At 38.0% G+C, this 27,682-nt stretch overlaps 1 protein-coding gene across 1 annotated transcript in view; it reads left to right on the top strand.

Annotated features, from left to right (window-relative positions):
* Positions 1–27,682, top strand: part of LOC109424724 (patronin) — a gene marked incomplete in the record, with an annotated part of 310,451 nt that overhangs the window by 160,241 nt on the left and 122,528 nt on the right. The window contains 2 exon segments of the mRNA XM_062843097.1: positions 17,076–17,210; positions 17,274–17,396. Coding sequence (XP_062699081.1) covers positions 17,076–17,210; positions 17,274–17,396 — 258 coding nt within the window.

The following is a 27,682-nucleotide window of genomic DNA, read 5'->3' as shown; positions in this document are numbered from 1 at the left end:
AATCAGAAGTTAAAAAAATATTATGAAAAAAATGATTTTTTTGAAAATTTACATGAAAAAGGGTCATTTTTCAAAAATTGCCCTGGCGGAACCTCTAAATGATATTTTTAAAATCGAAATGTTCTACAAAAATGCTTCAGTTATGCATATCTTTCATTCAAGGGTTGAGCACCTTTACTTTTCGAACATCGATGTTTTTTGGGACAGCCTAGGCAACATGTATTTTCCTGAACAATATAAAGAATGTGACTCTCTACGGGTGAGTGAAGCAGCTCTGCTCGTGGAGAAAAAAATCGTAGAGAACTGTGTTGATTTTCAATTGTGCGATTTCTCACTTTTCACTAATGAGCGTTCAAGTACACATCTCTAGTTTGCACTGAAATCTTCACATTTCAAGGCAAAGTGTAAAAAATGACAAACTCTGCCCGAAGGACTTGATAGGTACTTTGATGATTGAATTTTATCGGAATTTCTGAAGAACTCCATTATGGGTTTTCCTGAAATAGCTGGAGAAATTCTTGGTAAATCTGCAGAGTGCAGGTGTTGGATAAATTAATCTAGAAAGTTCGAGGCTGAGTTTTTAGGAACTTCGATGAAATTTGAAGAAAAAATCTGGAGGGATATTGCGAATGGCAAACTTATGAAGGATTTGTCAAAGAAATTTTGGGTAGATTTCCAGGTGAATCTCTTTGAAATTTTGCTCGTGCATGAACGAATGAAAATGGTTTACATATTATTTGTTTTGCAATATTCGTCACCTAACTTTTGAAAAGGGTGTATGAAAAAAAACAGCTAATTTTCGGGTTAAATACTGTTCCTTTGAGTCAAGTACAAGACACTGAAGACGACCTTACAGTTGAGGTCGAAATACGTATCTGTCAAAGGATGCAAACTCTTAGTGGAATTCAAAGGAACAGTACTTAACCCGATTTTCTTTTTGTTTACAGATATTCCCCTAACAAGCCCAGGTTAATCATCAGCTAATTTTCTCCAAAAAATATATATATAACTCGAACACGGTTTGTTGAGATGAAATGAGTAATTTTCATCGCGAAGCTATGTTAGCCTAACCTATCAATTTTTTGAAATCATTTTTCTGTAGAAAGCTGACTTATAGCATCAAAATTTGTCAATTAACCCAAGATAGTGACCAAATACTTCTTTTTTTCTCGAATTTTCATTTTTCATAGCATTTCCAAACAAGCAGACAGAAACTTTTTTTTTATATTTTTGATACCAGTATTCTACATATGTACAGGTTCCAATGAAAATAATATACATATTTTTCTGTATTAAACCATTCTTAAATATCATCGAATTGAAAAAAAATAAATAAACAAAGAAAAACTTTTGGACTTTGTAGAATGTTATTCAAGACGGTCTGAAAATTCACATATCTGAGAAATGAATAATCCTTCTTTATACAATAAAAACAGTAAACAAAAATCTCGAATGACATTTTACAAGGTCTCATAGTTTTTTCTATTTTTTATTCGTTGTAACTTGAGTATAGTGGGATGTAGGAAAAAAATGTTATTTTTTCAATGGGATATCTAAAATCTCTTTTTGGAATCTAAAATCTCAAAAATTGTTATCTTTTGCTTGTTTTGATCAATGATCAATAAAAAAGAAAAAAATAGAAGCATTTGACCATCCTGAGCTACTTGTCAAATTTTGAGGCTATAAGTCAGAATTCTGCAGTAAAAGAATACACAAATCGTTAGGTAAAGTTTTTGGAAAATTGATATTGCGATGAAAACTACTCTGTATATTTTTTATTTCTAAAAGATCTTCAATTATCCTGATACATCTTTGAAGACACCAATTTAACAAACCGTTTTGTGTTGGGCTGTAAATTCTCTATCCAAGAAAAATGTTGATGATGATGAGGATGATGATTTTGTTCTACCATCTATTGTAGCAAGGCAGCTGCCTACATCACTGGAATAATCTGAAAAGCGATTTGATCAAAACTGTGCTGTTGTTAGTGATTAGTCATTCTCCTGTATAAATGGCTAAAAAGGGTTGTGCGGACCCGCAAGCAGAGACACTTGCGCGAAACCCGCCCGCCCTAAATCCACGAAATGTTAACAACAAGGAGGAGGCAGTCTCAGGCTCCTGTCCAAATCGTTTCAATCGGGTGCCCTGATGGTCCCCCACTTTTCCAGTATATGATGTTATATGTATGTTTGTTATATGATAGAATATTATTACCTTTTTGTTAACTGAAAACTAGAAGGTTATATTATGATTTGGTTTAAATGCTAACATGTATGTACATGAAATTTACCTGAATCCTCCTGAAATAAAATGTTAATTAGCAGTAAAAAAATCAAATACAACACATACATAAAAAGTACACCAAACTTAGATGTTAAAAGATACATAACTGTCTGATACAGGAACATATGTAGCCAGATCTAAACTTGGTGCGGCAGATCTTACACCGCAACGCACCATTGTAAGGTGATCTACCCACGTTACGGGATTCTCTATCCAAGAAAAATGTTACGAAGAAACGCATCATCTGTCTTACATTAGTCGATTTTAGGAATCATTATACTGTATATACAAAACAAAATTCAAACAGCATTAAACATACTCAATCATTTTACATTTTTATCATTTATTCCATGTTTGCCCACTTGTTTCTTCGACCACAAATGGTATTATATCTCTGCTACAATATCGTAAATGATCATTACACGTCTTCAGCCTTAGGTAGTCTTGAGGCATTCCTATATAATGTGCCTAGAATTACCCTGAATGACCCCTCAATCACACTGATTTCCAGAATCCGTAAAACAAGTAAGTAGGTGATAATTTCCCTTCGGCTGTTTACCGTCTGGTCGATCGTTGATGGAGCAACACGATGTCAAGTGGTAGCACGGCGAGAGCAGTATGCCAGCTGCCGCCTTTCTTACCTACTTTATAGGTTTAATACGATGATGAGAAAAGTGTTTTGCTCTTTTTTGTCTGACGAAAATGATCATCGACCACATTCCATGGACTGGCTGTTGTCATAATTGACACTTGTCCAACTTCATCGCAGACGGACGGGTGCACGGGATTAGATTAAAGCAATTCCATGATTCGTGGCTGCTTAAAATAATACATTTTTCATCATCGGCGCATGCAATCTGGTGACTTGGGAAAACAATGCAGGCCGTCATCTCAAACAACGTGCCTTACCTACCGGCTCGTCACCACCGCACCGGAGCGGCGCATTTAATTAATTTTCTATTTGGCGAAATTTTTTGGCATCTTTATTTTTCGGTGCAAACACAATTGTTGCTACCGAGATCACCACGGTATCGAGCGGTTGATGGCGCACTTTATGATAAGCCATTTGCAAAGTTACGCAGAATGCGGAATTAGGCTTTTAAAAATCTGCACAATGCTGAACATACCTACCGGAAAGGTAAATGGAATGCAGGTTACGCAATGCGAGTTAAATAATTAAGATTGGACTGAGTGACGTTTGATGAACTGTTCAAATGTAGGAAACAAGAGGTCCCGTTCAATCCCTATTATCTTGAAAGGGGAAATGTTACAAGGACATTTTTTTTTTTGTTTTTGATGGAAGATCCAAACAGGTGTTTCCTGTCAGATACGGATGTAAAAAATAACGCCTATTCAAAACTGGCACAATTTCCAGATTGGAACTGGGAGGGAAAATGCATTGATAAATTTCCTAGAATTTGACAAGCATACTCCTAAGATTCTTCCCTTGTTTCCTTCCAGAATTTTGCTTAAGATTCTTACTTCAATCCCTTCTGAAGTTCCTTAAGAATTAATATCGTGATTTTCGCCTAAATAATTTCGTTCACGGAAATCTATTGAAGTTTCTCACTAAAATCTGATTGAGATCCCTGAAGCGGTTTATCCTGTAGAGTCCTGCTGGATTTATCCAACAGTTCCTTTCGAAATTTCTTCCAGATCTTCCTCCGAGGCTCTGTAAAAGTTCCTCCCGGGATTGCTTCCAGAGCTTTTCACACGATTTCTCCCGAAGTTTTTCCTACGCTCTCTTCCAGAGATTTTTGTGACATTTTTTCCTAAAATCTCTCCCGGGATTTCAATTTCTAAGATTTTTTGCCATAGATTATTCTCCTGAAGTTAAACCCAAGATTTCTGCAGGAATTCCTCCTGGGGTTTTATTAGAGGTTTTCAAGTTTCCTGCCAGTTTTACTCTCAAGTTTTTCACAGAATTCGATATGAGTTCTCTTCTTCAGCCTACGCCCCTATGTTCATCTTATTTCAAAAACAGACGAATTTAGCACCGATTGCCTACGTTCTTTTTGTTGTTATGCATGCTCACTTCTAATAAAAAAAAAAAACAAATAGAGCTTATTAACTTTGTTATCGATAGGGTTCCACTACGGCCTACATCTTGGGATTCCTCTCAATTTTTCTGCAATCCCCGAAAACTTAGAGCTTCCTCCTTTTTTCTTCCGAGATTACTCTCTTAATGACTTCCCGGGACTCCCGTCATTTCTACTAAAGTATCTTTTGGGATTTCTCCAGCGATTCTATCAAAGTTTGTTCGGGGATTTATATAGTAGTTTTTCTAGGATTTTTTTACTTACTTGGATTTTTCCTTAAGTAACTCCAAGGATTCCTACCAGAGTTTTTCGCCAGATTATTCCAATATTTCCTCTCAGAATTTCTTCCACAGGTTTGATAGGGTTTTCTCATCGAGTGCCTTTCAAGAGTCCTGGTGGAGATCCTCCCGAGTTTTTTCTTAGTGTGGGTTTCTCGGATTTTTTCAGAGCTCATCCCGGGATTTCTCTGGGAGTTCATTTATCCTCCAATAATAGTTCTTCTCTTGATTTTCCTCGTGTTACCGAGTTGCTTTTGATATTATTCTTGGAATTTCTTCCTAAATTATTCTCTGGATTTTCCCAAGATAATTCGAGATCCGGGTGAAATCTCGTAATAATCTCCGATAGAAGTGTTAAGAGAAATCCTGTGAGGTATTCCGAGAGAAAGTCGGAGCAAGAAATCTCGGAAGGATCTCCAGGAGGAATCCTGAATGAACGTTTGATAAAATCGTAAACGTAGCTTCGGATTAAATTTCAACTGGAATTTCTCTATAAATCCAGAATTAGAAGATATCTCCGGCAAAAGTACCTGTAGAAATCCTGAGAGATGGTATAAGACTCTAGGACAATCAGAGAAAGATTCTGTGAGAAATTGCGGAAGGGGAGGGGGTGGCTGTTAACTGTAGTAGTTAGGGCATAGTAAATATATGTCGTTTTGACTGCACCATAGACTGCAAGGACGAAAAACCTCCAAGTATAAAAAACTAGTCGATAGAATCCACAAGATCTAGTATTTATCGCACGTAAAACTCATTAAGATGTCTTTGACTGAACTTCAGGAGAAATGACTCTAGGAAAAATCGTGGGAGAAACTCCAGCAGAAAATCCCGTATAAAAATCCCAGAAAAAAATTTGAAATCCTCTTAGAGAAATACTGCGAGATGCTCTGACAATTAGTACGGAAGAAACTTTGATAGAAATCCCAAGAGAGCAAATTTCAAGGAGGAATCTCGAGAGACATTCCAGGAGGAACTCCGGAAGCGTTTGTGTAACAAATCGTAACGGTTCGAAGGAGAAATATCGGTAGAAAATCTGAAAGGAGTGCTGAAACAATTCACGGCGGAATGCTGTGTGGCATTATGGATACTTTTCTATGAAAACTCCCGAAAAATATGATAAGCGCCATTGTAAGAGTTTTTTTAGATCATTTAGCTTCATTGAGAGTATAACCAGCGGGATGCATCGTAATTGATGAATTTCCGTTAGAAATTGTGGATCCCCAGGATTTTTATAAGAATCCGAACATTACCATTTCACCATTAGCAACATCTGCAGCTAACTGTTTAAATCTTGTTCGGCAACGTCTTCGTCCAAACAGTCGTGCAGTTAAGTCGATCAAATTTACAAAGAGGTCGCTATTTTTTGTGTTCAATAAACCATTACATCACACGACTTACTGAGATCCATGAACCTCTTGAGTTCTCAACGGACACTGTTGGCGCGACAGATGCAGTTGGTTACCCTAAATGTGCGCAATTATTGTCACACTCTTAACAATGAACAATAGTACACAACAGACTCTGATTAGAGAAGGTAGAGTAAACATCGCTTGGTAATTAAAAGTAATAAATAGGTTTGAAACCAAACGCGGATAGAAGCACCGATAATTGTAAGTTGGGATAAAATTGTATCAATGAATATTTAATTAATAAAGTTGCTTGCAGTTCAAGCTGATCAGCAAAAATTGTTGCCCTTTGATCTGCTCTGAAATACGGTGCCTTGTTTCTGGTTGAACCGACGTAACATTCTTGAAAATTATCGCTTTTCAACCGTGTGTGATTATGAAAAAAGGCACAACCAAAAAAACAACGATGCCGAAGTCAAAAGCGGATTGCAAACGGAAGAGTGCAGGAAAGAATCCTCCATCGAGCACTTCGGTACCTGGCTCGGATCACCATACACCAGCAATAATAAAGCTTCAGCTAGATTACCTGCAGCAGGAGCATGCGATCAAGCTAAAAGCAATAGCAGATCGGGAGACTATTGAATTGTCTCTCGCTCGAAAGAAGTACTACCTACTGAAATCGCAAATGGATATCGGTTCTGCTAATGTGCGTGAATTTGAAGCTTGTTATCTCGATACAGAAAATACTGTGACCAGTGTGGAAGATGTGAACGTACCGATTGCCTTCGAATACAATTCATCAGTTAGCGGAAGATCGATGGCAGGGTCGTCAAATGCAATTTTAACGTCTGAGCAAATTTGTGCCCGTCAGGTAATGTCGGGGGATTTGCCGACGTTTTCAGGAGACCCGCAGGACTGGCCAGTGTTTTATAGCCAGTACAAACACACTACATCTGTCTGTGGTTATAGCAATTCAGAAAACCTTGTACGATTGCAAAGATGTATAAAAGGAAAAGCTTTAGAATATGTGCGTAGTCGATTGCTAGTACCTGAGTTGGTTCCAAAAGTTATAGATACATTAGAAATGTTGTATGGTAGACCTTCTATTCTCATCAATTCTTTAATTAACAAAGCTCGTACGATCCCTCCACCGGTTCTTGAACGTCTGGAGACCATTATAGATTATGGGATGGCCATCCAAAACTTATTCGATCATCTGAAGGCAATGGATCAGACAGTGCATTTGCGGAATCCTACATTGATGGCAGAACTGGAGTCAAAGCTTCCCAGTGAAATAAAACTGGAATGGGCGCGGTACAAACGGCAGCATGCTCCATCGTCACTCGAAACGCTCCATGAATTCATGAAGGAACACGTTGAGGCTGCTTGCGAACTTACCCATACTGGAATAGAGGAACATTCGTCTCATTTTCAAAATGAGCCCCCGAATTCTGAGTTTGAATTAGAACCACGTTCAGTTGCAGTCAATCAAGTCAAAAGTTGTATTATTTGTAATAGACAGGATCACGATGTCGAAGAATGTGCACAGTTTAGGTCTTACGAAGTGAGCCGTCGTTGGAGACTGATAGGAGAATTAAAACTATGTAGATGTTGTCTCGGTCGTCACGCTAGTAGAGTCTGTCGAAATGCGAATGAATGTGGAGTAGATAATTGCAAATTAATCCACAATCCATTACTACATCAAGCCAGGATTTGATCGGTTCGATAGGGCTACGAGTGCAGTGATTTGTAAAGGTATACGCGCCTAGATTGAGTGATTGTAAAACTTAATGGAACATGAAGTGTTACGGGGGGGAGTGTTGGCGCGACAGATGCAGTTGGTTACCCTAAATGTGCGCAATTATTGTCACACTCTTAACAATGAACAATAGTACACAACAGACTCTGATTAGAGAAGGTAGAGTAAACATCGCTCGGTAATTAAAAGTAATAAATAGGTTTGAAACCAAACGCGGATAGAAGCACCGATAATTGTAAGTTGGGATAAAATTGTATCAATGAATATTTAATTAATAAAGTTGCTTGCAGTTCAAGCTGATCAGCAAAAATTGTTGCCCTTTGATCTGCTCTGAAATACGGTGCCTTGTTTCTGGTTGAACCGACGTAACAGACACTCTGAGACATTTTCAAGATATTTCAGATAAGCTAAACTTCCTTGGAGTTAAAAATTCCTGTGTGCAGATGGATTTAGTGAAATTGCGAAAAAATCCACAGCTCAGGTGAGATTTGATTTGAACTCACGACCCTTTTACGCTAGACAAGTACTTTTCCAACTTAGCTAAAATTCGTTACACTGATCCTACTTTTGATGCGGTAAAAACCAGTTTTTTTTTATTCAATGAGTCTTACTAAACATGTTTTGCTAGGAGATACGTTGAGAAAACATGTATTTATTTTAATATTCCAGTATTACAGAGGGTGACCAAAATTTTAAACAACCAACTTTTTACTTGTTATATTTCCGAAACCAGTGAATAAAATTTATTGAAATTTTGAGCATTTATCAGCAATACATTGATATTTGATATGACGTTATGGAATGTGATATTTTCTCACAACAAATAAAGTTATACCGGTTTGACGTTTTCACCCATATAGAGGAAAACAAGTCAAATTTACAACACCATACAAAAATACTAAATGTGTTCTTCCAAAAAGGCTCTAGTTTATCTTATTAAAGATAACTTGAAAACAGAAGTAGAAAATCTTTGGATATCAACACTTAAATGTAATGACATTGATGTAAAAAATAGCATTTTTTTTTCGAGAAAGATCCAAAAAGTGTCATCCTATCATAAGTTTTTTTTTTTTTTCAATATATAAATAGTGCCTAATTTTAAAAGACTTTTGAAACATTCACATATTGTTGACATACGTTCAAAGCTTCATTCGATTCGGTTCTTTGGTTTCGGAGATATGTCAGTTCAAAAATTAGTTGTCTAAAAATAGTGTTTTACGAGAGCGGTTCTAGCGAAAGATTAACCAATCTAGCAATTTGAACAACAATGATGCACATACAATATCCAGCTTTCCACGCTCGCCATAATGGCGGCAGCTATAAAATTTTTGACAAGATCTGTGCCCCACACTGAACTGAAATTTTAGAAAAAACATTCTCAGCAAGCCTTGGGCTTGCTTTGTTGATTTGGCTGTCATCCATTTTTTGCCTTTCTCGCACAACAAAGTTTTTTCAATCAGTTTTGCCAAAAATTATATTATATTTCATTTTATTTCTTGATAATTTATTTTCTATTTTAGGTTAAGAAGTACATGAAATTCTCATCGGAAAATCAAACCAACATTTCAGAGCGCATCTTTGGAATCCCGTGAACTTCACTTTTTGCTCCGAGCACTTTGGCAGTTGATTTTGCCAGCGGTATAATAATGAGTGGGAACTGAATTCTCCTACCAATTTCCGAGTTCCAGAGGGAAAAATTCCGAGCCAGTGGCAACTAATGGCATACATGACAACTCCAAGCCTATTTGAATCCTGTACCCATAGTCACTGCGTACGGGTTTTTAACTTTCTATGGTCAAGGTAGATAGGACAATACTGAATATTTCACAAACTCGTTCCATGTGCTACATATACGTCGGGGTTGCCAACTCACCAAATGCGGTGCGGAAGCCGGCCATTCCTCGTATGTGATTAAATTGTTAAATAAATATCTAGCATAGACTGACGGAATTTTCCATTTCTGGCTATTCAGTTGCAGTCAGCAGAAAATCTCCAGAGTCAAGAACCACAGTCGTAATCAGGAGGCCAAGCCAAAAAAAAAACCCAAAAAAGCCGAAAAAGTCGAAAAACCCGGTAAAACCCGCAAATCGTTTGTGAGTTTTAGCGACTTTTTTGGGCGTTTATCAGCTTTTTTGAGGTTTTTTGGCTTGGCAAAACTAGTTTCGCTCCCCCGGTCGTAATACTTACTATGATTACGCCATCATAGAAACATGTTAGGAGTCATGTCAAAATAAGAGTTGAAAATCCGAAGAATCAATTGTTATACAGGGGCTCGTTGTAAAATGGCCTTTCCTGATACTGACGGGCATATTCGTGTTGTCACGGTATGTACCAAGGATGGTAGCTTCGACACCGGCATCACTAAGGTCTGTTCCATGCCTGTATCAATAAGCACTATACGAATGTTTCGCCTCGGACTCCGAGTCACCAAATCTATGATGTACAAAGATCAATCCGTCAGTCTACAATTGGTCAAAGGTCAAGTATCGTCTATATAATCGTTCAAGTCCCTCGTCTTGGTAAAAGATGACACTGAAGCAATTCTGTTCAGTATGGGAGATAGCATTTATTCCCACTCTGGTGCACCCTCGTTGACCACTTGGTCATCGCCAAGCAAAGTTTCGCCGGACCGGATCCTGGACATCTATGCATTTTACAAGATATTTATTATGACGTTCTTCTCTTCTTAACACGCCACGTCGTGCCGCGGGAAGGTGGCAATCCAGAAGCACTTTATGCCGATGGGAGGATACTGAAGTCCGGCGCCCAGCCAGTTACAAGTCGGATTGATTCTTCCGCATGAACAGTATGTGTGTTGGTCTAAAATTGTGCTGCTGTGATGATGTTTCCATGAGTAGCGTTGGACATTTTGCACAATAATTCGATAGGCTTCTAAGCAAGGAAAATTCCGTATTGGTAATTCTACAATTCTAATCCTAAAATATGAAGAAATTATTAAATGGAAAACGTAAAACATACTTTAAAACAACTTTTTGGGGGCAATTCTGATCTTTTGACAGCTAATAATTATTTTCTGAATATCAAAGTTTGCTGAGATTGTTTTCCGAGTATTTCAGTTCAGTGCGTGGGGCACAGATCTTGTCAAATTTTTTATGGCATCCGCCATTATGGCTAGCGTGGAAAGCTGGATAGGTTGATAAACACTCAAAATTTGAGAATTATTGATGCAATTTATGAAAAGTTACAGCTTGTTGAACCTTTTCGTGAGAGAAAAAAATGTTTTAAAGCTATGTTCATTTAGAACCCGGAATGACAAAATCACGTATATCTTAGGGATGGAATAACAAACATAAAAGGTGAAGCCCTCAAAACAAAGGTTATTTATTGTACTTTCATGGAAAAATATCATTGAAATTATTTATTTTTACTTTTCTAGTCTAGTCTAGTCTAGTCTATACATACACAGCCATTCATTGAAAGAATCCTGGAAAATGATAGAATCGACTACTTCCACCATTTTTCTTGTCAGTATTAATGATTGCAGTACATCAGAGATGCATTACAAGCATTAAAGCGGCCAGGCCTACTGTGCAGCGTTTTTAATTCAACAATAAAGACCATGAGTGGGGACATCTCGTACCAACCGCTCAGTTTATGAAAATGCAAAATCAAAATACGGTGAAAATCGGTGGGGGCGACGATGCTAAGAAGGTTAATGCCACCCAGTTAAAACTATTGAAATATATGTGAATGAATAAAGTGTGACATAGTATATCATAAAAATCATATAGGAAAGGTCTCACCCATATATTGAGTTGCTTTTATGCTGGCATTCCTCCGGTTTTGAATAATCGGCATTCTTGCAGGTAGTTTTGATTGAAGTTCATTTTTTTTCTTATTATTTCGTTGTTGTTTAATCACTAAAAACTGATGTACACACACCAGCTCATGAAAGAAATGCGTTTCAGATACTCCTCCATGTACTCCTCATTGTATGATTACCAAAAACATTCCTAAATTTATATTTCACAAATAATTAGGAACGTCTTTCTTAGAGAAATGCTGTGAATAATCCCTCAACGAATCACACTTGGGCTAACAATCCACAATTCCTACAGTGCCTCATGAAATCTTCTAAAAGGCACAGGATTTGAAAATCCTAACTCGTCGAACGTTTCTACTCGTTATTTGATGATTTTTCGGCACGTGACCAGACCTAACCGCTCTTTTATCACGCGCAATACTTGAGATTGGCTCCAGCGAAGCTCTACGCTTCATACAAAATGCTTCTGAACTTCCTTGATTGTGCATGTTCACCATCACATTTATAATCTTCCCTGTTTCACCGTTTTTATACTCCCGGAACAAATACACTTTCACATTTACACGAAAACTATTTGGGTGCCATTTTCCGGTCAAACCACCAGCGGAATCACAGAAAAGCTGACTTGAGCACAAAAAAAAAAGATTAAAATGAATAGAAAACTTCCAAATTCATCAGAAAAAGAGTCCGGATGGCGTAGCACTATTATCCGTCTCGCGATTGAACCGTACGAATCTGAAATTATTTATTTTTACTTTTCACACATTTTCTCACTTTTTCAGTGTTGACCTCTCTAAAAATCTGCACAACGGTGGTAAATTTTAGCAACAACCCCTTCCGCACGTTTGTTCAACAATCAGGTCATCTATGTAGTGTCCTGAGTGCCTTGACTAGTCTGACTAGGATTCCGAAGAAAAATTGCCAAGCTTTTTTATTGTGAAATGAGGGGCAATTCAGTGAATTGAGAAAACGCAAAATTTGAGTGTTTTTTCGTGGATAAACACTACCCATCTGTGACGATACCACTGAACGTCTCCGGCTGTCATGGCAGCTCATCAAAATAGGTAAAACCTCTACATATCCCTTGTGTGCGTTTTTGAAAAGCAGCACGCGATTCTTGAGGCTGTCATCCTTGTATGAATTGGTTCTCATCATCTTGTTGCGAAAAAAAAAACATGCCCAGAGTTCGAACTTCTTGCCAAACCTTCAAATTCAAAGCAGATTTATCAATGAACCCAAGCTTTTTTCTTCCGAGGACACTTCCTTATGCCATGGTTAACAACATCTGTGCACATAACACATAATGGTTTTGACGATATTAACATTTTTCGCGACTGTCGTTCCTGACCACGCTAAATTTTCAACGTGTTTGTGCAAGATTTTTTTCCTCCTCTTGTCTTCAATCTGAAATAACATTTCACTCGTTGCAAGAAAATCGATGAAATTTTCACCATTTAAAGAGGATTAGTGTATGATCAGAGTGCTGCAAAAGAATAATGATTATGTTCATTGAGAGCGCCACTAGAAAATGTGACATGATTCCGGATTCTAAGTGAACATAGCTTTAATTTTGTTTTTATTTATATGTGTTTTAACTTAAGCTAATTCTATACTAAAAAAATGTTGCATATCCCTAACATTTTAGCCACCCCCTGTATAGCTCCAGGACAGTTTGGATGACCTAGAACATCCCGATAAAAATATTTAACATAGTATACCAGTGTTATGATGAATACCAAAGGAAAAACTTAAATTCGATCCCAAAATATGTGTAGAAAAAAGTCGTCCCGAAAGAGTTGAATTATAAACTCAAGAATAGTTTGCTAGTCCAAGTACGAATCCAAACCCAATCCATGCTATCCAAACGTCATAGAGGAATTCCACGGAGTCATGTCAGTCGATCCTGAGCGACCATTTCAAAAATATCTGAAACTTTGCACAGTTTTTCAATTTCATCTAAATCGTCATTTTTCGATATCAAACCTTCATATTCACTCACGACTAACTTTTCAAAAGGGTGTATGCGAAAATAGTTCAAAAATATTCTAAAAGCTGTACAGCAAAAACGGATTGTTCGATTGTTATGAATTTTTCAGCAAAGTTAGATAACTAAATGATGATTCCTTAGAAAATATACACTGTAAAAAATTTCTTTTTTTACTATAAAAAAATATGATCTTTGTCACAAAAACTCAAATATCTCAGAACCCTATCTTTTTACCAACGTCAATTTTTTAGGGAAAATGGCCCATTATATCAGCTATCTACCATAAAATTTTGGTGATGGTAAACTGATAAACAAAAAAGTTATGACATTTCAAACATTTCACAATTTTTACATTTAGTAACAAAAAAAAAATTTTTTTTCTGTGTAAATTATTTCGAGAACTATATTTTGATGCTGATTTTATTGTAAAGGCTACCGCATGAATTAAACAAGTTGTTTTCATGATATTTTTGTTTGATTATTTATAATTACTATAGTATCTATTTGAACCTTACACGCGATCCAGTGTTGTGATCAAAAATATTGAGATTGTCATACTTTTTATTGTACGTGACTGGTGAAAAAATCCCTTGATAGTGTTGAAAAGCTGTTGATCATAAGAAAAATGGAATTAAACTTATTTTGAAGACGAAAGCTGCATAATAAAAGTTTTATATATACGCGTATACGTCTAGTTGATCTGCAAAAAAATACCTCTTAGGGTCGATTTCTTCACCCTGGCTTAGGCGTTAAGCCAGGTTTAACTATATGGGTAAGCCTGGCTTACGGGTTAAGCCGAGGTGAAGAAATCGGCCCTTAGAGAACAGACTTTATGATCGGAAAAATGCGAGTAACTTCAACAACAACAAATGCATGAGAGGTACATACCACAGACAAACAGACAAAACGCCTAGAACAATTTTCGTGAAAATCCATCGCCCAGTTCACACTACCACCACCTGGTGGAAATGTTTCACGAAACACTGCGTTGTGCAATATCGTCATCAGAAGGCGCTAGTGTGAAACGTCAAACGCAAAGAAAAACGATGGGCACTCTTCTGGTTATGAAAGCCACAACCAAGATTCAAAATGATCGTTAAAGGCGTGGTCAATGAAAATTTCGTCAGTGTTACGTTTGTTTGTCTGTATACTAGGGTGGCCCACACTTATATGAAAAACAAAAATTTCGAAAAATGCTAAGTCTTACCTCCTAAATAAGTTGTTTTGGACTCCCAGAAGCTACGTTCAAAATTTGAGTAAAATCGGTTGAGCCTAAGGGGGCGCTCAAAACGCTTGAAGTTTATATGGGAAAACTTGGCCAAATGTATGTAGAAATTTTAAGTTTTCTAATTTTGCCGCTAGGTGGCGCTGTAAGCGTTCAATAATCAAACCCTTTGGTATTATTGTAGGTGACTATATGCCAAACAACTTTGTCGAAGACCGCAAAGTGATCCGACGCCTGTGAAAAAAGTTATACCCTAGGCAAAGTGAGGCAAAGTAGTGAGATTTCATTATTGATATTATTCTTTTACATGTATTGGAAAAACAACAATAAAGTTTATCCTCACTTTACCAAGGGTATAACTTTTTTCACAGAAGTTGGATCACTTTGCGGTCTTCGACAAAGTTGTTTGGCATATAGTCACCTACAATAAGACCAAAGGGTTTGATTATTGAACGCTTACAGCGCCACCTGGCGGCAAAATTCGAAAACTTAAAATTTCTGCATACATTTGGCCAAGTTTTCCCATACAAACTTCAAGCGTTTTGAGCGCCCCCTTAGGCTCAACCGATTTTGCTCAAATTTTGAACGTAGCTTCTGGGACTCCAAAACAACTGATTTAGAAGGTAAGACTTGGCATTTTTCGAAATTTTTGTTTTTCATATAAGTGTGGGCCACCTTACTGTATAAAATCGGAACAGTACTGTACATATAATATACATAATACATAATAAAAACAGATTGTTTTACTCACGCAAGGCCATTAACAATAAAATCAGCATCAAACTGCGCTTTCCGGCCGAAATAATTTACACTAAAAAAAATTATTACTAAATGTGAAAATTGTGGAATGTTTGAATTGTCATAACTTTTTTGTTTATTGATAAACTAATAAACAAAAAAGTTATGACAATTCAAACATTCCACAATTTTCACACCAAATTTTTATGGTAGATTGCTAATACAATGGACCGTTTTCCCTAAAAAATTACATTGGTAAAAAGATAGGGTTTTGAGATATTTGAGTTTTTGTGACAAAAATGATATTTTTTAATGTTAAAAAAAGATTTTTTTTTCACAGTGTACATTTTCTTAGGAATCACCATTTAGTTATCTAACTTTGCTGAACAATAAAATCTGCATCTAACTGCGATTTCTGATCGAAATAATTTACACAGAAAAAAATATTTACCAAATGTGAAAATTGTGAAATGTTTGAAATGTTATAACTTTTTTGTTTATTAGTTTACCATCACCAAATTTTTATGGTAGATTGCTAATACAATGGACCGTCTTCCCTAAAAAAATTACGTTGGTAAAAAGATAGGGTTTTGAGATATTTGAGTTTTTGTGACAAAAATGATATTTTTTAATGTTAAAAAAGATGTTTTTTCACAGTGTATATTTTCTTAGGAATACCATTTAGTTATCTAACTTTGCTGAAAAATTTATTGCAATCGAACGAACCATTTTGGCTGTGCAGATTTTTGAATATTTTTGAACCATTTTCACATACACCCTTTTGAAAAGTTAGTCGTGATTCAAAATAAAAATTTGATATCGGAAAATGACGATTTAGATGGAACTTAAAAACTGTGCAAAGTTTCAGTTCAATAGAAAATCATGAATTAAAAAATTTCCTTAATTTTGATGCTGTTGCTTGGAATCGCTCCATATGACTTTCCTGTCTGTTTCAAGAAGGTGCAAAATGCTTCCAACAGGGCGACGACATTCAAAGTCTTGTCCAATTTCGCCAAATTCGAGCCCAACTATGCCATCATCGCCGCCATTAAAATGTAGGTTTTCGGTTATTTTCAAATTAAGCTGCCTCCGCGAACCGTCGTCGCATCGCTGACTGCTGTAATCAGCTGTTTTCCATCGGCAACAAGCAGAGCGCCACGACCACCTACAGACTAGAGGCGCGCAGGTGGCAAATAGTAAATGCCATTGCATGTTTCACATTTCATATCTACCACCGACTCGAAAAACCCTTCTCTCTCTCGAAGAAAAACAATGCGAGTGGTGAACCGGCCGGGGGAGAAAGCGCTTTGGAGGCTTTTACTTACGGGATTGCATGCTTGTCATATTGCTTATTTGTGTGTCTTATTTCGGGGGAGTTATCCACACGGCTTGGCTGCTGAATCATTTCGTTTTTGGCGTGTGTATCGCTGGATGTCTTGTGCTGTGTGCTTGAGTCCTTTAAGTTCTGGTGGTTCTTTGGAACTGCTGATCTGATTTTTCTTATGATTTTTCTATTATTTTTCTTTTAGTTTTTTTTTAAACTGGGTATAGTTTTAGATATTTTGTTGTATTAACTGTAAATACTAATCAAACATCGATTGTTTTTTTTCTTCCCTTCCCACTCTACCCTTTACAGTGACGCGTTCACCTTCTGCGAGTACCCTACGGAAGCATGTCTCTTCCCGGGATATGCACGATCAACAGCCACAGTATTCACAGCACTCGCAGCAGTCGTCGCATCAGCCGTACCACCAAGATCATCAGGACGAAGGTAAGAGTCAAATTTTCTCTTAGAACACCGACATCAATAACTTACAACTCATTCCTGTTTTAGGCTTCGTGGTCCATCGGAGTAAAGGAGTGCCAACACTGTCCTCGATGCAGGAACCGCTGGTTCCTGCACGTATAAGACAAGCCAAGGAAAAGACCAACAACGACTCCAAAGCGGAAGAGCGAGGTAAGTGTACCGGAAATGAGAACGGAAGCCGTGAGCTTCAATCTTTTCAGTTCCTTCTTACTTTTCTTTTTTGCGTTGATCTGTTTGCGTGTTAGACTGACTTGCTTATCAAGAGTTATGCCCTCTGTTTTTACAATAGAATTTCAAGATTCTTTCGGAATATTTTTTGCACAAAGTTTTCTCCTTTCAAATGCTTGCAAATCGATATGCGCCCACCGAGGATGGTGGCAACGACAGAAGAAAAAGGTATGGACAAAATGTTGTAATGACGTTTGTAAATAGATTACTTTGCAATTTCATCGATCATCATTGCATTATTGTCACTAGTCATTCTGTACATTTAGATCACCTGGTTTCAAGCAAGTAGTAGAGCACAAAACCGTTTTTATTTCTGAGTTCACACCAAACATATATATGCTGTCCTGTACATTGAGCTTCATCTTGCATACATATCCCGAGCTTTAGTTTGGAAACACAATTTCAATGCAAATAATTCAGTTTTGAACTAAAAAACTGCTTTCGAAATTATGACGATGATGTCAAGAATGTCAATGACGACTTCTTCAAGATTAAGTTTATTTGCTAGCAGCTATAAACAATGAAATGATACTTTGTTTCGTCCAATTTGTCTTGAAGAATTGGTGTAGCCTTTACTATATTGAATCGAGCCCGGTCAATAAAACTATGTATGCAATTACAACATACCATCTACAAACTATCATAATTTGATACATTTGGTGCGGGGGGAATTTTTTCTGACCGTAGTATTTTCTGGAACGCAAAATAGATACGATTCCCACTAACGATGCGCTTTATCGTATTTCACGAGTCACATTAGAGTCAGCAAGGAACCGAGGTAAACGAACTCTTCTAGCATCTAGAAAGTATCCTCGTCTATTTTAAAATTATTGCCAAGGCTGGGCCTGTCGCCCAGTTCCACCTACCAGTATGCACTTTATTGTAGCCGTATTCAACACCAGGTCGGCTTTTCTTGTTTCAGGCGAGTGTACAGCTCAGCCACCGTTCCAAACGTTCTAGTCAAATTGGCCAGATATAATAAAAATCGTTCCCCGGTAGTCGAGCCCGGCTTATTACCATTACACCTTCCAAAGTGACTTGAAATACCAAGCAGGAAACAGCAGAAAATTCCATCACCTTGTCATAGTCTCCGTATAGATTGAAATGAACTGGAGTGCGCGTCCAAAATCTCCCCACAGTTTAGCACACCCTTTTACCAATCAGCCCCAGATCAACTTCCCAGAAAAGTCGTTCTAGTCCATGATTTTCAATAATCCATAGCTCTGTGGGGTCGATGGACGGGCTTGGTGGTCTAGTGGCTACCGCTTCTGATTCGTATGCAGAAGGTCATGGGTTCAATCCCTGGCCCGTCCCTTTCATCCTACTTTGTATCTCTCTATCCACTTTCTCTCTCTTTCTCTCTTCTCTACATATACAACTCATGTATATTCATATATTCATAGCCATCGCTAGAACCAGAAACGAATTGGAAAACAAAGTCGTTTCCCTCCCTTCCAATTTCCACTCACAGCACAGTGTATATAACGCCTACAAGTTATGCAACCGAAGCGTGCTGTGCCGCTTGACCTTATTCACCTTATTCACCACACAATCTATCACCTTACGAACACTATAAAATAACCCCTTTCCATGGATCGCATCACCGACCCAGCCACAGATCTCCCATCCTTTCCGTCTAACAAATACCCCAGTCCGTGCTGGTTGTGGGGACGCAGAGTGCTCTCGGTCTCTAGTAACAACAACCAGTACACTCTAACATTCCTTTCCCTTCCCAACTGACTATAAGGACGTGGCCGGCGCCGTTATTGATCCAAAATGTATGAGCTGCTTAAATTGCACTTTGAGCATAAGTGGAGTGTCCCAGCCCTTATTCATTTGGATCTCAGTGCAATTGGTACCAGCTCAGATCAATCACGGAGGAGCAACCATTGATATGTATAGTCAGATTTGATCGTTTTTTTTGATCTGTGGGGTCTATACTGTCGTATGCCGCTTTGAAGGCGATAAAAAGCTGCGTTCGGACCTAGTATTCACGGCATTTCTAGGAGGATTTGCAGTATGGTGAAGATTTGATCCGTTATCGACCGGCTGTCAATGAAATCGGATTGATAACATCTCACGAAATCACTTCTTTAGATGACAGACGACATTCAAAATAATTGCCTCACGTTATTTATTGTAAATGAGGCAGATTATCACTTTGTTTCATTCCTTTATTTAGTAGTATGAGGTTGCCCAGATCCTGAACGGTGCAGGCAGATGGTCAACTTTTTCGAGCCGATGTCTTCTTGACCTAATGCAAGATTGGTGCTATTGAAAACGTGAGTAGAAGATCAAGTGGCCATTGCGGCGGCCATATTTGTATTTTCTGATGTTTCTCCTTAAGGAACCCCATTCTCTCTACCATTTCAACATATAAGATGTTCTGGTGATCCGCCTCGCGCCTCTTATTCTCACATGGCTCAAAACACTCTTCATCCTCTGCCTACTAGCACACACCTCCTCTGAGACTGTGCGGTATGCGCTGACCTCCCTTAGGCACATCAGCCTGTGGGTACTCTTGAGTCGCTCCCCGCTTCCGGTTATCACTCGATCACACAGCGACGCCATATCGTAGTATACCACGCCAAAGCCGACCAGCTTTATGTCCGGTGGAAGTGTGAGCCTCGATACGCCCTCATATTCCGCGTTCCATAGTACCGGACCCAAGCTGGAATCCTGAGGTGTCCCGCGGTGATGTTGCAGCACTTCTCGCCTTCCTCGGTTTCGTAGATTAGCACCCTATTCTGGGTTTAGCTCTTCAGTATCCGGAATAGGCTATCCGGACTCCCAGGTGGTGTACGGCAGAAGACGCTGTTGATTCCCGGTCGGCTTTCTTTGGAGCGCTATCTTGGCCGTTTTGGTTACAGCCCTAATAGCGTCCAAATCCTTCCGAAAGCCGAACTGATTATCCGGGAAGCCAGAGTCATCGGGTTTCTCGGTATAGACCATCAGCCTCGACAGAATGATCCGTTCCAACAGTTTCCCGGTGTCTAGAAGGCAGATAGGCCTGTATGCCGACAGGTCGCCAGGCGTTCCTGTTTTGGGCAGTAGAACCAAACTTTACCTTCTTCACCTCTCTGGAAATTTGCCTCTGTCTGGGCACATCTGCATAGCCATTCTGAACATGTCGGGGCTAGCCTCGATGGTCGTCTTGATGGCTACTGTCAGGACACCGTCCGGACCCGGAGCCTTGTTCAACTTGAGCGACTTCGCTATTGCGATGAGTTCGTCATTCGTCACCGGGGCGACCTCGCTAAGGTCGGTTTGGCCATAGGGGACGGGGGCCCATGGTCTTATATCGTGGCACGGGAACAACATTTTCATGATCTTCTGCAACTTCTCGGGGGATTATTCTGGGGGTGCTGACGTGCCCTTCGTTTTGACCATGACTGTTCTGTAGGCATCACCCCAAGGGGTCGTGCTGGCTGCTGGTAAAGATTTTCGAAGCACGCCCGCTTGCGTGCCTTAATCTCTTTGTTCAATGCCAGTTTAGCCGCCCTATATGTCTCACTACGCTTAATTCTACCCTAATCGGTACGAGCTCTTTGCATCCTCTTCCTAGCTCTTAGGCAGGATGCGCATAGTTCTGCGATTTATGGACACCATCAGTATACCGGTTTGCGTCCATTTCTGGATAGGGATCGCTTTGGCATTATGGCGTCGCATACACGGCTTCTGATTCCGACTAGATCGTCACAAGACAATGCAAAATGGTCACTTAGCCAATACCCATCGTCGACCCTACAGTCTTAGCTAGGGTTTAGACTCGGGCTCAAGAAGCTCACATTAATAAGGAACTCTGCAACATTCCTACTGTATTTAGGTTATTTGTCGCCTACGTTCGCGTGACCCTCGATCAGTCTAGCCATAGCTTCGAGTAGAGCTCAGCCTCTCGCGTTAGACGAGTGGCTACCCCACTCAATGAGCGCATCATCTCCAGTCCTGGTGTGCCAGATGATTTTTACATCCGCGTCCAGTGGTGAGAAAGCTAGGTCCTAATGAAAAAGAATTGTCGATATATCAACAGCCAAGCGTGTACAACATTTTGATCATTTCTTTATATTTTTTATTTTACTTGAAGATTTGTTTACTTTCTGATAAAATAATGCATTTAGAACCACACAAACCGAAATCTCAGTAAAAACAAATAAAAAATCACGAAAATTTAGAAGTGCGACATATGTTGCCATGGAATTTGTTGCTAACAAAACCTAACGTGATCTTTACTATGTCTCGCCACCGTTGTAAGCTTTATTGCAGAGCCTTTCTTGTTGCTTCTTTCTCGTATGAAGACGCGGAATTTTGACACTGTAATTAGTACTCAGACAACCAATTTGCACGTATAATGAAGTTTATCTTCATGTTATACGTATTTTTATGCGGTAAAGTTACATCGCATAAGATACAGTAAAAGTGCCTTATACGTACAAAAGTGGAGGCGCTATACGTGCATTGACGGAAAAATAATATCGCTATATGACTTGAAGCGATATCTTATGCGATGCACGGTGTGCACTATTATGACGTAATATGGCATCTAATGCGACTTTATAATATTCGAAAAAAAAACAATTCTTGTCGCCTTAGTATCGAACTAATAACCTCTGGATTATCGAGCCACACTTCACACTTAACACCAAACACTACTTATGAAACACACTGGCTAATTGCCATGACATTCTAACTCACCTCAGTATTTGTTGGAATGCACTTCATTTCCCTGCGTTGTACGTGTTCGGCAGGCTATCTGGAGCTGAATATGACGAAGCGTGATTTCTCGCTTATTTTTATTTTTATGCGATTCAGTTTATACACCAATGCGAGATAAGCTGCCATAATATTTTTTTTTTTCAATTCATTTATTTGGCAGGCTCATATATGCTTGACATTTAACGGAGCCGAATCTCATTATTGTAAAAAGTTTAATTTTAAAAATTAATTAATCTACAAGGTTAACTTTTTCTCGCCGTCTTCTTCGGGCGCAGCATTTCAGTAGATGTCGATCCCGTCGCTGCAAATTTATTCCTACGTTCATTTGCCTCATGTCGGTCCATCGCAGACTGGAACGCGTTCGTCAATTTTGCTATGCCAGTCATTACTCTTTCCTCCCGTTGTCGTTCCATTTCTGCTTCCTGTTCTTTCCGCCGCATTTCAATTTCACGTATTATCGCTTCGGTATCCATGGTTTCCTCGATCACATCTTCATCTATGCTCTCCTCTTCGATTACTTGTACTTCATCAGACAACGCTGACGCTCCGGATTCCACTACTCCAGCATAAGTAACTGCTCCTTCTTTCTTCTTATTCCTGGTCTTCTTGGTCTTACGCTGCGGGCAAGCATCCTTATGATGTCCCTCCAAGCAGCATAAAAAACATTTGTCCTTAAGACCCTCGTAGAAAATCCGAGCTTTCCAACCACTGATTTGTAGAGATGGTGGAATCTCTTTCTCTATTTCTACGTATACTCCTCGAATACCTGTGTACAGGTGATCGAGGCCCAGTCCGATAGGAAATTTTTCTCGAATGACGCTTTCCACTTTTCCGTACTCACCAAACACCAACGTCAAATCGGTATCGGGCACCTCCGGAGCGATGTCGAAAACACGTACGTAGGTGCTGTTCCTTCCCGCAATGGACAAGCGTACGTCCGCGGTCTTTCCGTTGGAGTAATTGAATTTGATTAATTCCTCCTGTCGTTTCAGCGTATTTTCCATGGCTCATTCCGTTGTATACTTAATGCAAAGGCACCGTCCCGGCAGTCTGTACACTGCCTCTATTTGTAGCAAGTCCGAGTGCAATCGCTTTGTGAAATCGGCAATCTCCTCCCATGATGGCTGTGGAGCACCGACGGGGAATTTGAATTGCACTGTGTTACAAATCGCTTCCATGACAAACAGCACCAAATTTTAGCACCGAATGTGTAAACCACACGGACAAAAGCCGTTCCGAACAAAATAAAGAAGCTGAGATAATAAGAAAAGTACCAAGCGAAGTCGTATAACCATCGCCGTACGTAATTATGCGAATTCAATTGACAGTTTGCGAGTTTGCTCGGACACTTTTGCGAATGAGCAAAGTTCGTCGCAATAAATCATCAGAATATCGTCTACTACGATTTAGTCATACATGATAAAAGTCAATTTGTACTCCTATATGATTTTATCAGATACATCACAATAAGTTCAAAAAATAACATCATATGCGATGAAAATTGCCCCTCAGCCGTACAGATATGCGATAGTGACTTAAAATAATACAGCGTGCATCCTTATGCGATTCCTGGTTGTCTGGGTACCCCACTTCTATTGCGGTTCAGCGTCCGTTTAAGGTCTCCGCCAATTATCTGCGTATCCTCAGCTGGCGCTGTATCGCTTCGTGTTGATGCTGCTTGTTCACTGGAGGTACTCGCCAGCTTCTATCCTCACCCCTCGTGGGGGCGTTCTCGTCAGTTCTCATCTCACGAACGCACAGTCACAGTGGTTTCGGCATAGGTCATTAATCCAAAAATTTGACCACTATGAAACTGTGATATCTTGAGGTAACATAAAGTTTGATGCTTCAATAACTAGGGCCAATCATTACTTCCACCAAATGTATGCCGAAACTTTTTCGCAGAGCTTATGAATGTAGATGTTCTTAAGTAATAGACATTTCACTTGAATTTTTCGAATTTCTGTCCTATGCATTCATCACTTCATTAAAAAGTCTCGACCATTCGACATGTATTTGGTTGATTGTTTTCGATTCTTACATAGTTGAAATCAATGTTATCACAAATTTAGATGCCATTCTTTATCATTTTACTTGAATAAGTTTGACTGAACTCGATGCTTTTCCACAAAGTCTAAATATCTTGAAATTTTAAACAAGCCGGAAAAAATGTTTCCCCTTCCGACCCTTCGAACGTTCTTCTATAAAACTGCCCTATAATCTTAACCCTTTCGGGACGGATGGGTCATATTAGCCCACCTTATATGATGAGCTGTATAAAATCAAGGACAATAGATAGCTATATGGTTTCTTTGGCAAAGTTGTAGCACCAGATGATAACAATTAGGAAAAAATATTATGGAACATATTTAGTTACACCAAAACATCCCAGAGATCCAGAACATTCGGTGATTTTCAGTTCTAAGAGAATGCTCTCGAATCTAATGAACACCGAGTATTTCAACCATTGTTTACATCTACATATATCCAACCGTGTTCTATAAGCCTGCGTCCATCATGAATATTGTAGCCACGTGGATTTGTGATGTTCTATGCACTCCAAATCATCCGAAAATTCAGCCAAAATGGTCTATTAGATCAACCAAGGTATGGATAGTATCTTTGGATATTCTATTTATCAAGTTAGGTTCTGCGAGGCTCTATGCAGTACAACCAATTTAATTTCCAACAAGTTAAATATTTAAAGTTCTCCAAATCATCCTGAAGATCAGGTCACATGATCTACCACAACAACCAGAACATTATATATGTCTACGGCTAACCAGACATACCCATTCAGGTTCTACAAATCAAGATTTTCAACAGGAAGTTAGAACCGTTCGGGCAAAACACTATTTTTCAGACAACTATTTTTTGAACTGTCATATCTCGGAAACCAGTGGACCGAATTGAATGAATTTTTTAACGTTTATCAACAATATATTGATACTTAATACGACGTTATAAAATGTAATATTTTCTCACGGCGAATTAAGTGATACCGGGTTGAATTTTTTACCCATATAGAGAAAAATAAGTAAAATTAACAATACCACACAAAAATTATTAAATGTGTTCTTCCTTCAATCTAAATAGGCTCTAATATATCTGATTAGAAATAATTTGAGAACAGAAGTGGAAAATCTTTGGATATCAACACTAAAATTTATTGACATTGATGTAAAAAATACATTTTTTCGAGAAAAATCCAAAAAGTGACAATGCATGATAACCAGAGCGTTAATGATTAATCATAAATTTAATCATGATTAATGATTAATGATTAAGATTAATCAAAATCATTAATCATAATCACAAAAAAATCTCATTTAATCATTAATCATTAATCTTAATCACACTATTTTTGCAATCTAATCATTAATCAGTAATCATAATCATAAGAAAAAATATTAATCAATCATTAATCATTCATCACCAAAAATGATTCATCATATAAAATTTATGATCCAATTTAAATTGGTTCAAATGCTGTTCTAAATAATATATTTTATGATTCATTTTTTTAAATCTCCCGGACAGAGTTACCTTTTACTTTTGAAACTTCAGAAACATGTTAAACAAAAAGTATATTTTAATCATTTCCAATTTTTTGTGATTGATTAATCATGATTAATCATGATTTTTAATCAATGAGCCATTTTTAATCCATAATCATAATCAATAATCACAGATAAAACCAATGTTAATCATTAATCATAATCTTTAATCATCCTCAAAATCAAATTAATCATTAATCATAATCAATAATCACCAAAATTGGAATTTTAATCATCAATGATTAATCATGATTAAAAATTTTGTTAATCATGAACGCTCTGATGATAACTTTCTTCAACGTTTAAAAAGTACCTATGTTTTAATGGTTTGTGAAGCATTTACACATTGTTAGTGTACTTTCAAAATTTCATTCAATTCGGTTCACTGGGTCCCGAGATATGACATCTCAAAAATGAGTTGTCTAAAAAAAGATGTTTTACCCGAACGGTTCTATCTTTGCGAAATATTAATCAATCGAGCCCAAATTTGTACCAATGATGCACATATAATAGGTTGACAAACAGTCAAAATTTGAGATTTTTTGATGCACTCTATGAAAAATTATAGCATGTTGAACTTTTTAGTGAGAGAAAAAAAGTTGCCTATCCCAAACATTTTGGCCATCCCCTGTATATGTATTTGGTGTACCGTCGATGGGGGTGACAATGGGTCTGGGGGGTGAGATTGGGTTAAAACGGAGAAACATAAAAATTGAAATAGCTCATCAACTATGGCTAATTAATATTGAAAACTTTATATTATTTTAAAGAGGAGATGTTTTTACACGTCATGATGCAGAAAAAGATGTTTAGCAATAATCGTTTTTTGTTCAAATTGTTGCTAAACTTATATGATGAAACTACTAGAAAATTACTCTGAAAAAATTTCCCCTTCGCAATGTTTCATACAAGCACCTAACCATAAATTTTCTCATAAGTAGTTAGCTGTAGGTATTACCTGGTTGATGCAACGAAAATAGTGGGCTGTCAATGAACTTTTTATATAAAAATTCAATATTTTCGACCCTATGTCTAAATATTAAAAATGGGGGTGAGATTGGGTCAAGCAAGTTATCGAGTGCACATAACCTTAACTAAAAATTCAACCTGTTATCCAGTCCCCATGTGATGATAGAGATGGGCCATGTTTACCGTATCTTCATAAAAGTACTTTTTTTTTCGAAAATGTGTCGCAGAAGTGTCAAGCGAGTGTTTTCATACGTTTAGTGCCTAAAATCATTTATAACAATAAACATGGACAAGGACAGCTCCTCTCATCATCATCTAACGTTTAGTGTACTGCAATCTCGTAAGCTCACAAAATAGACTTAAAAACGTTCTTCTTCTTCACTCATTTTTGAAATTTTAAGGAAATATCCTGAAACTAGCAGACAGTAGTGGGATTTAGGGCTATAAAACCAGTGACATAGTACAATGTCGGAAAGTGAATGAACGTCGAATTTTGGTTTGGTTAAACGTTTCCCATGCAATCTTTCAATGCGTCCCTCCCTCATTGTAATCCCCCCCCTCCTCCTCTCATGGAGGTTGAAACTTTAAATGAGGATGATTATGGTGGCTAAAAATGGCGATACAACATACAAACGTTATTTTTTCAAATTTCAACATTTTTTTCGGTTGTATTAGCCCTTTTAGGTGGATCAATCATCTTTTAAAATTACAAAAGTTTTTTTAGTCATGGTTATATTGTTTTTTAAGTAGGCTTACTAGATATGATCAATAAAATTAACTTATATTCATAGATAGGCGATTTCGAATACTTTGACCCATTCTCACCCCCTCTAAGGGGTGAGATTGGGTCAATTTTCAAACATTTGTAGTTTAGTAAGCAATTCATATAATGTAATACTTTCTTGCTAAACTTTCAATACCACATATAATAGTATACATACCAAATAAAAAGTTATTCCGACTTCAATT

Source organism: Aedes albopictus, chromosome 3 (genome assembly GCF_035046485.1).
Source record: "Aedes albopictus strain Foshan chromosome 3, AalbF5, whole genome shotgun sequence".
Lineage (NCBI taxonomy): Eukaryota > Metazoa > Arthropoda > Insecta > Diptera > Culicidae > Aedes > Aedes albopictus.
This window is presented reverse-complemented; position numbering and strand designations above follow the sequence as displayed.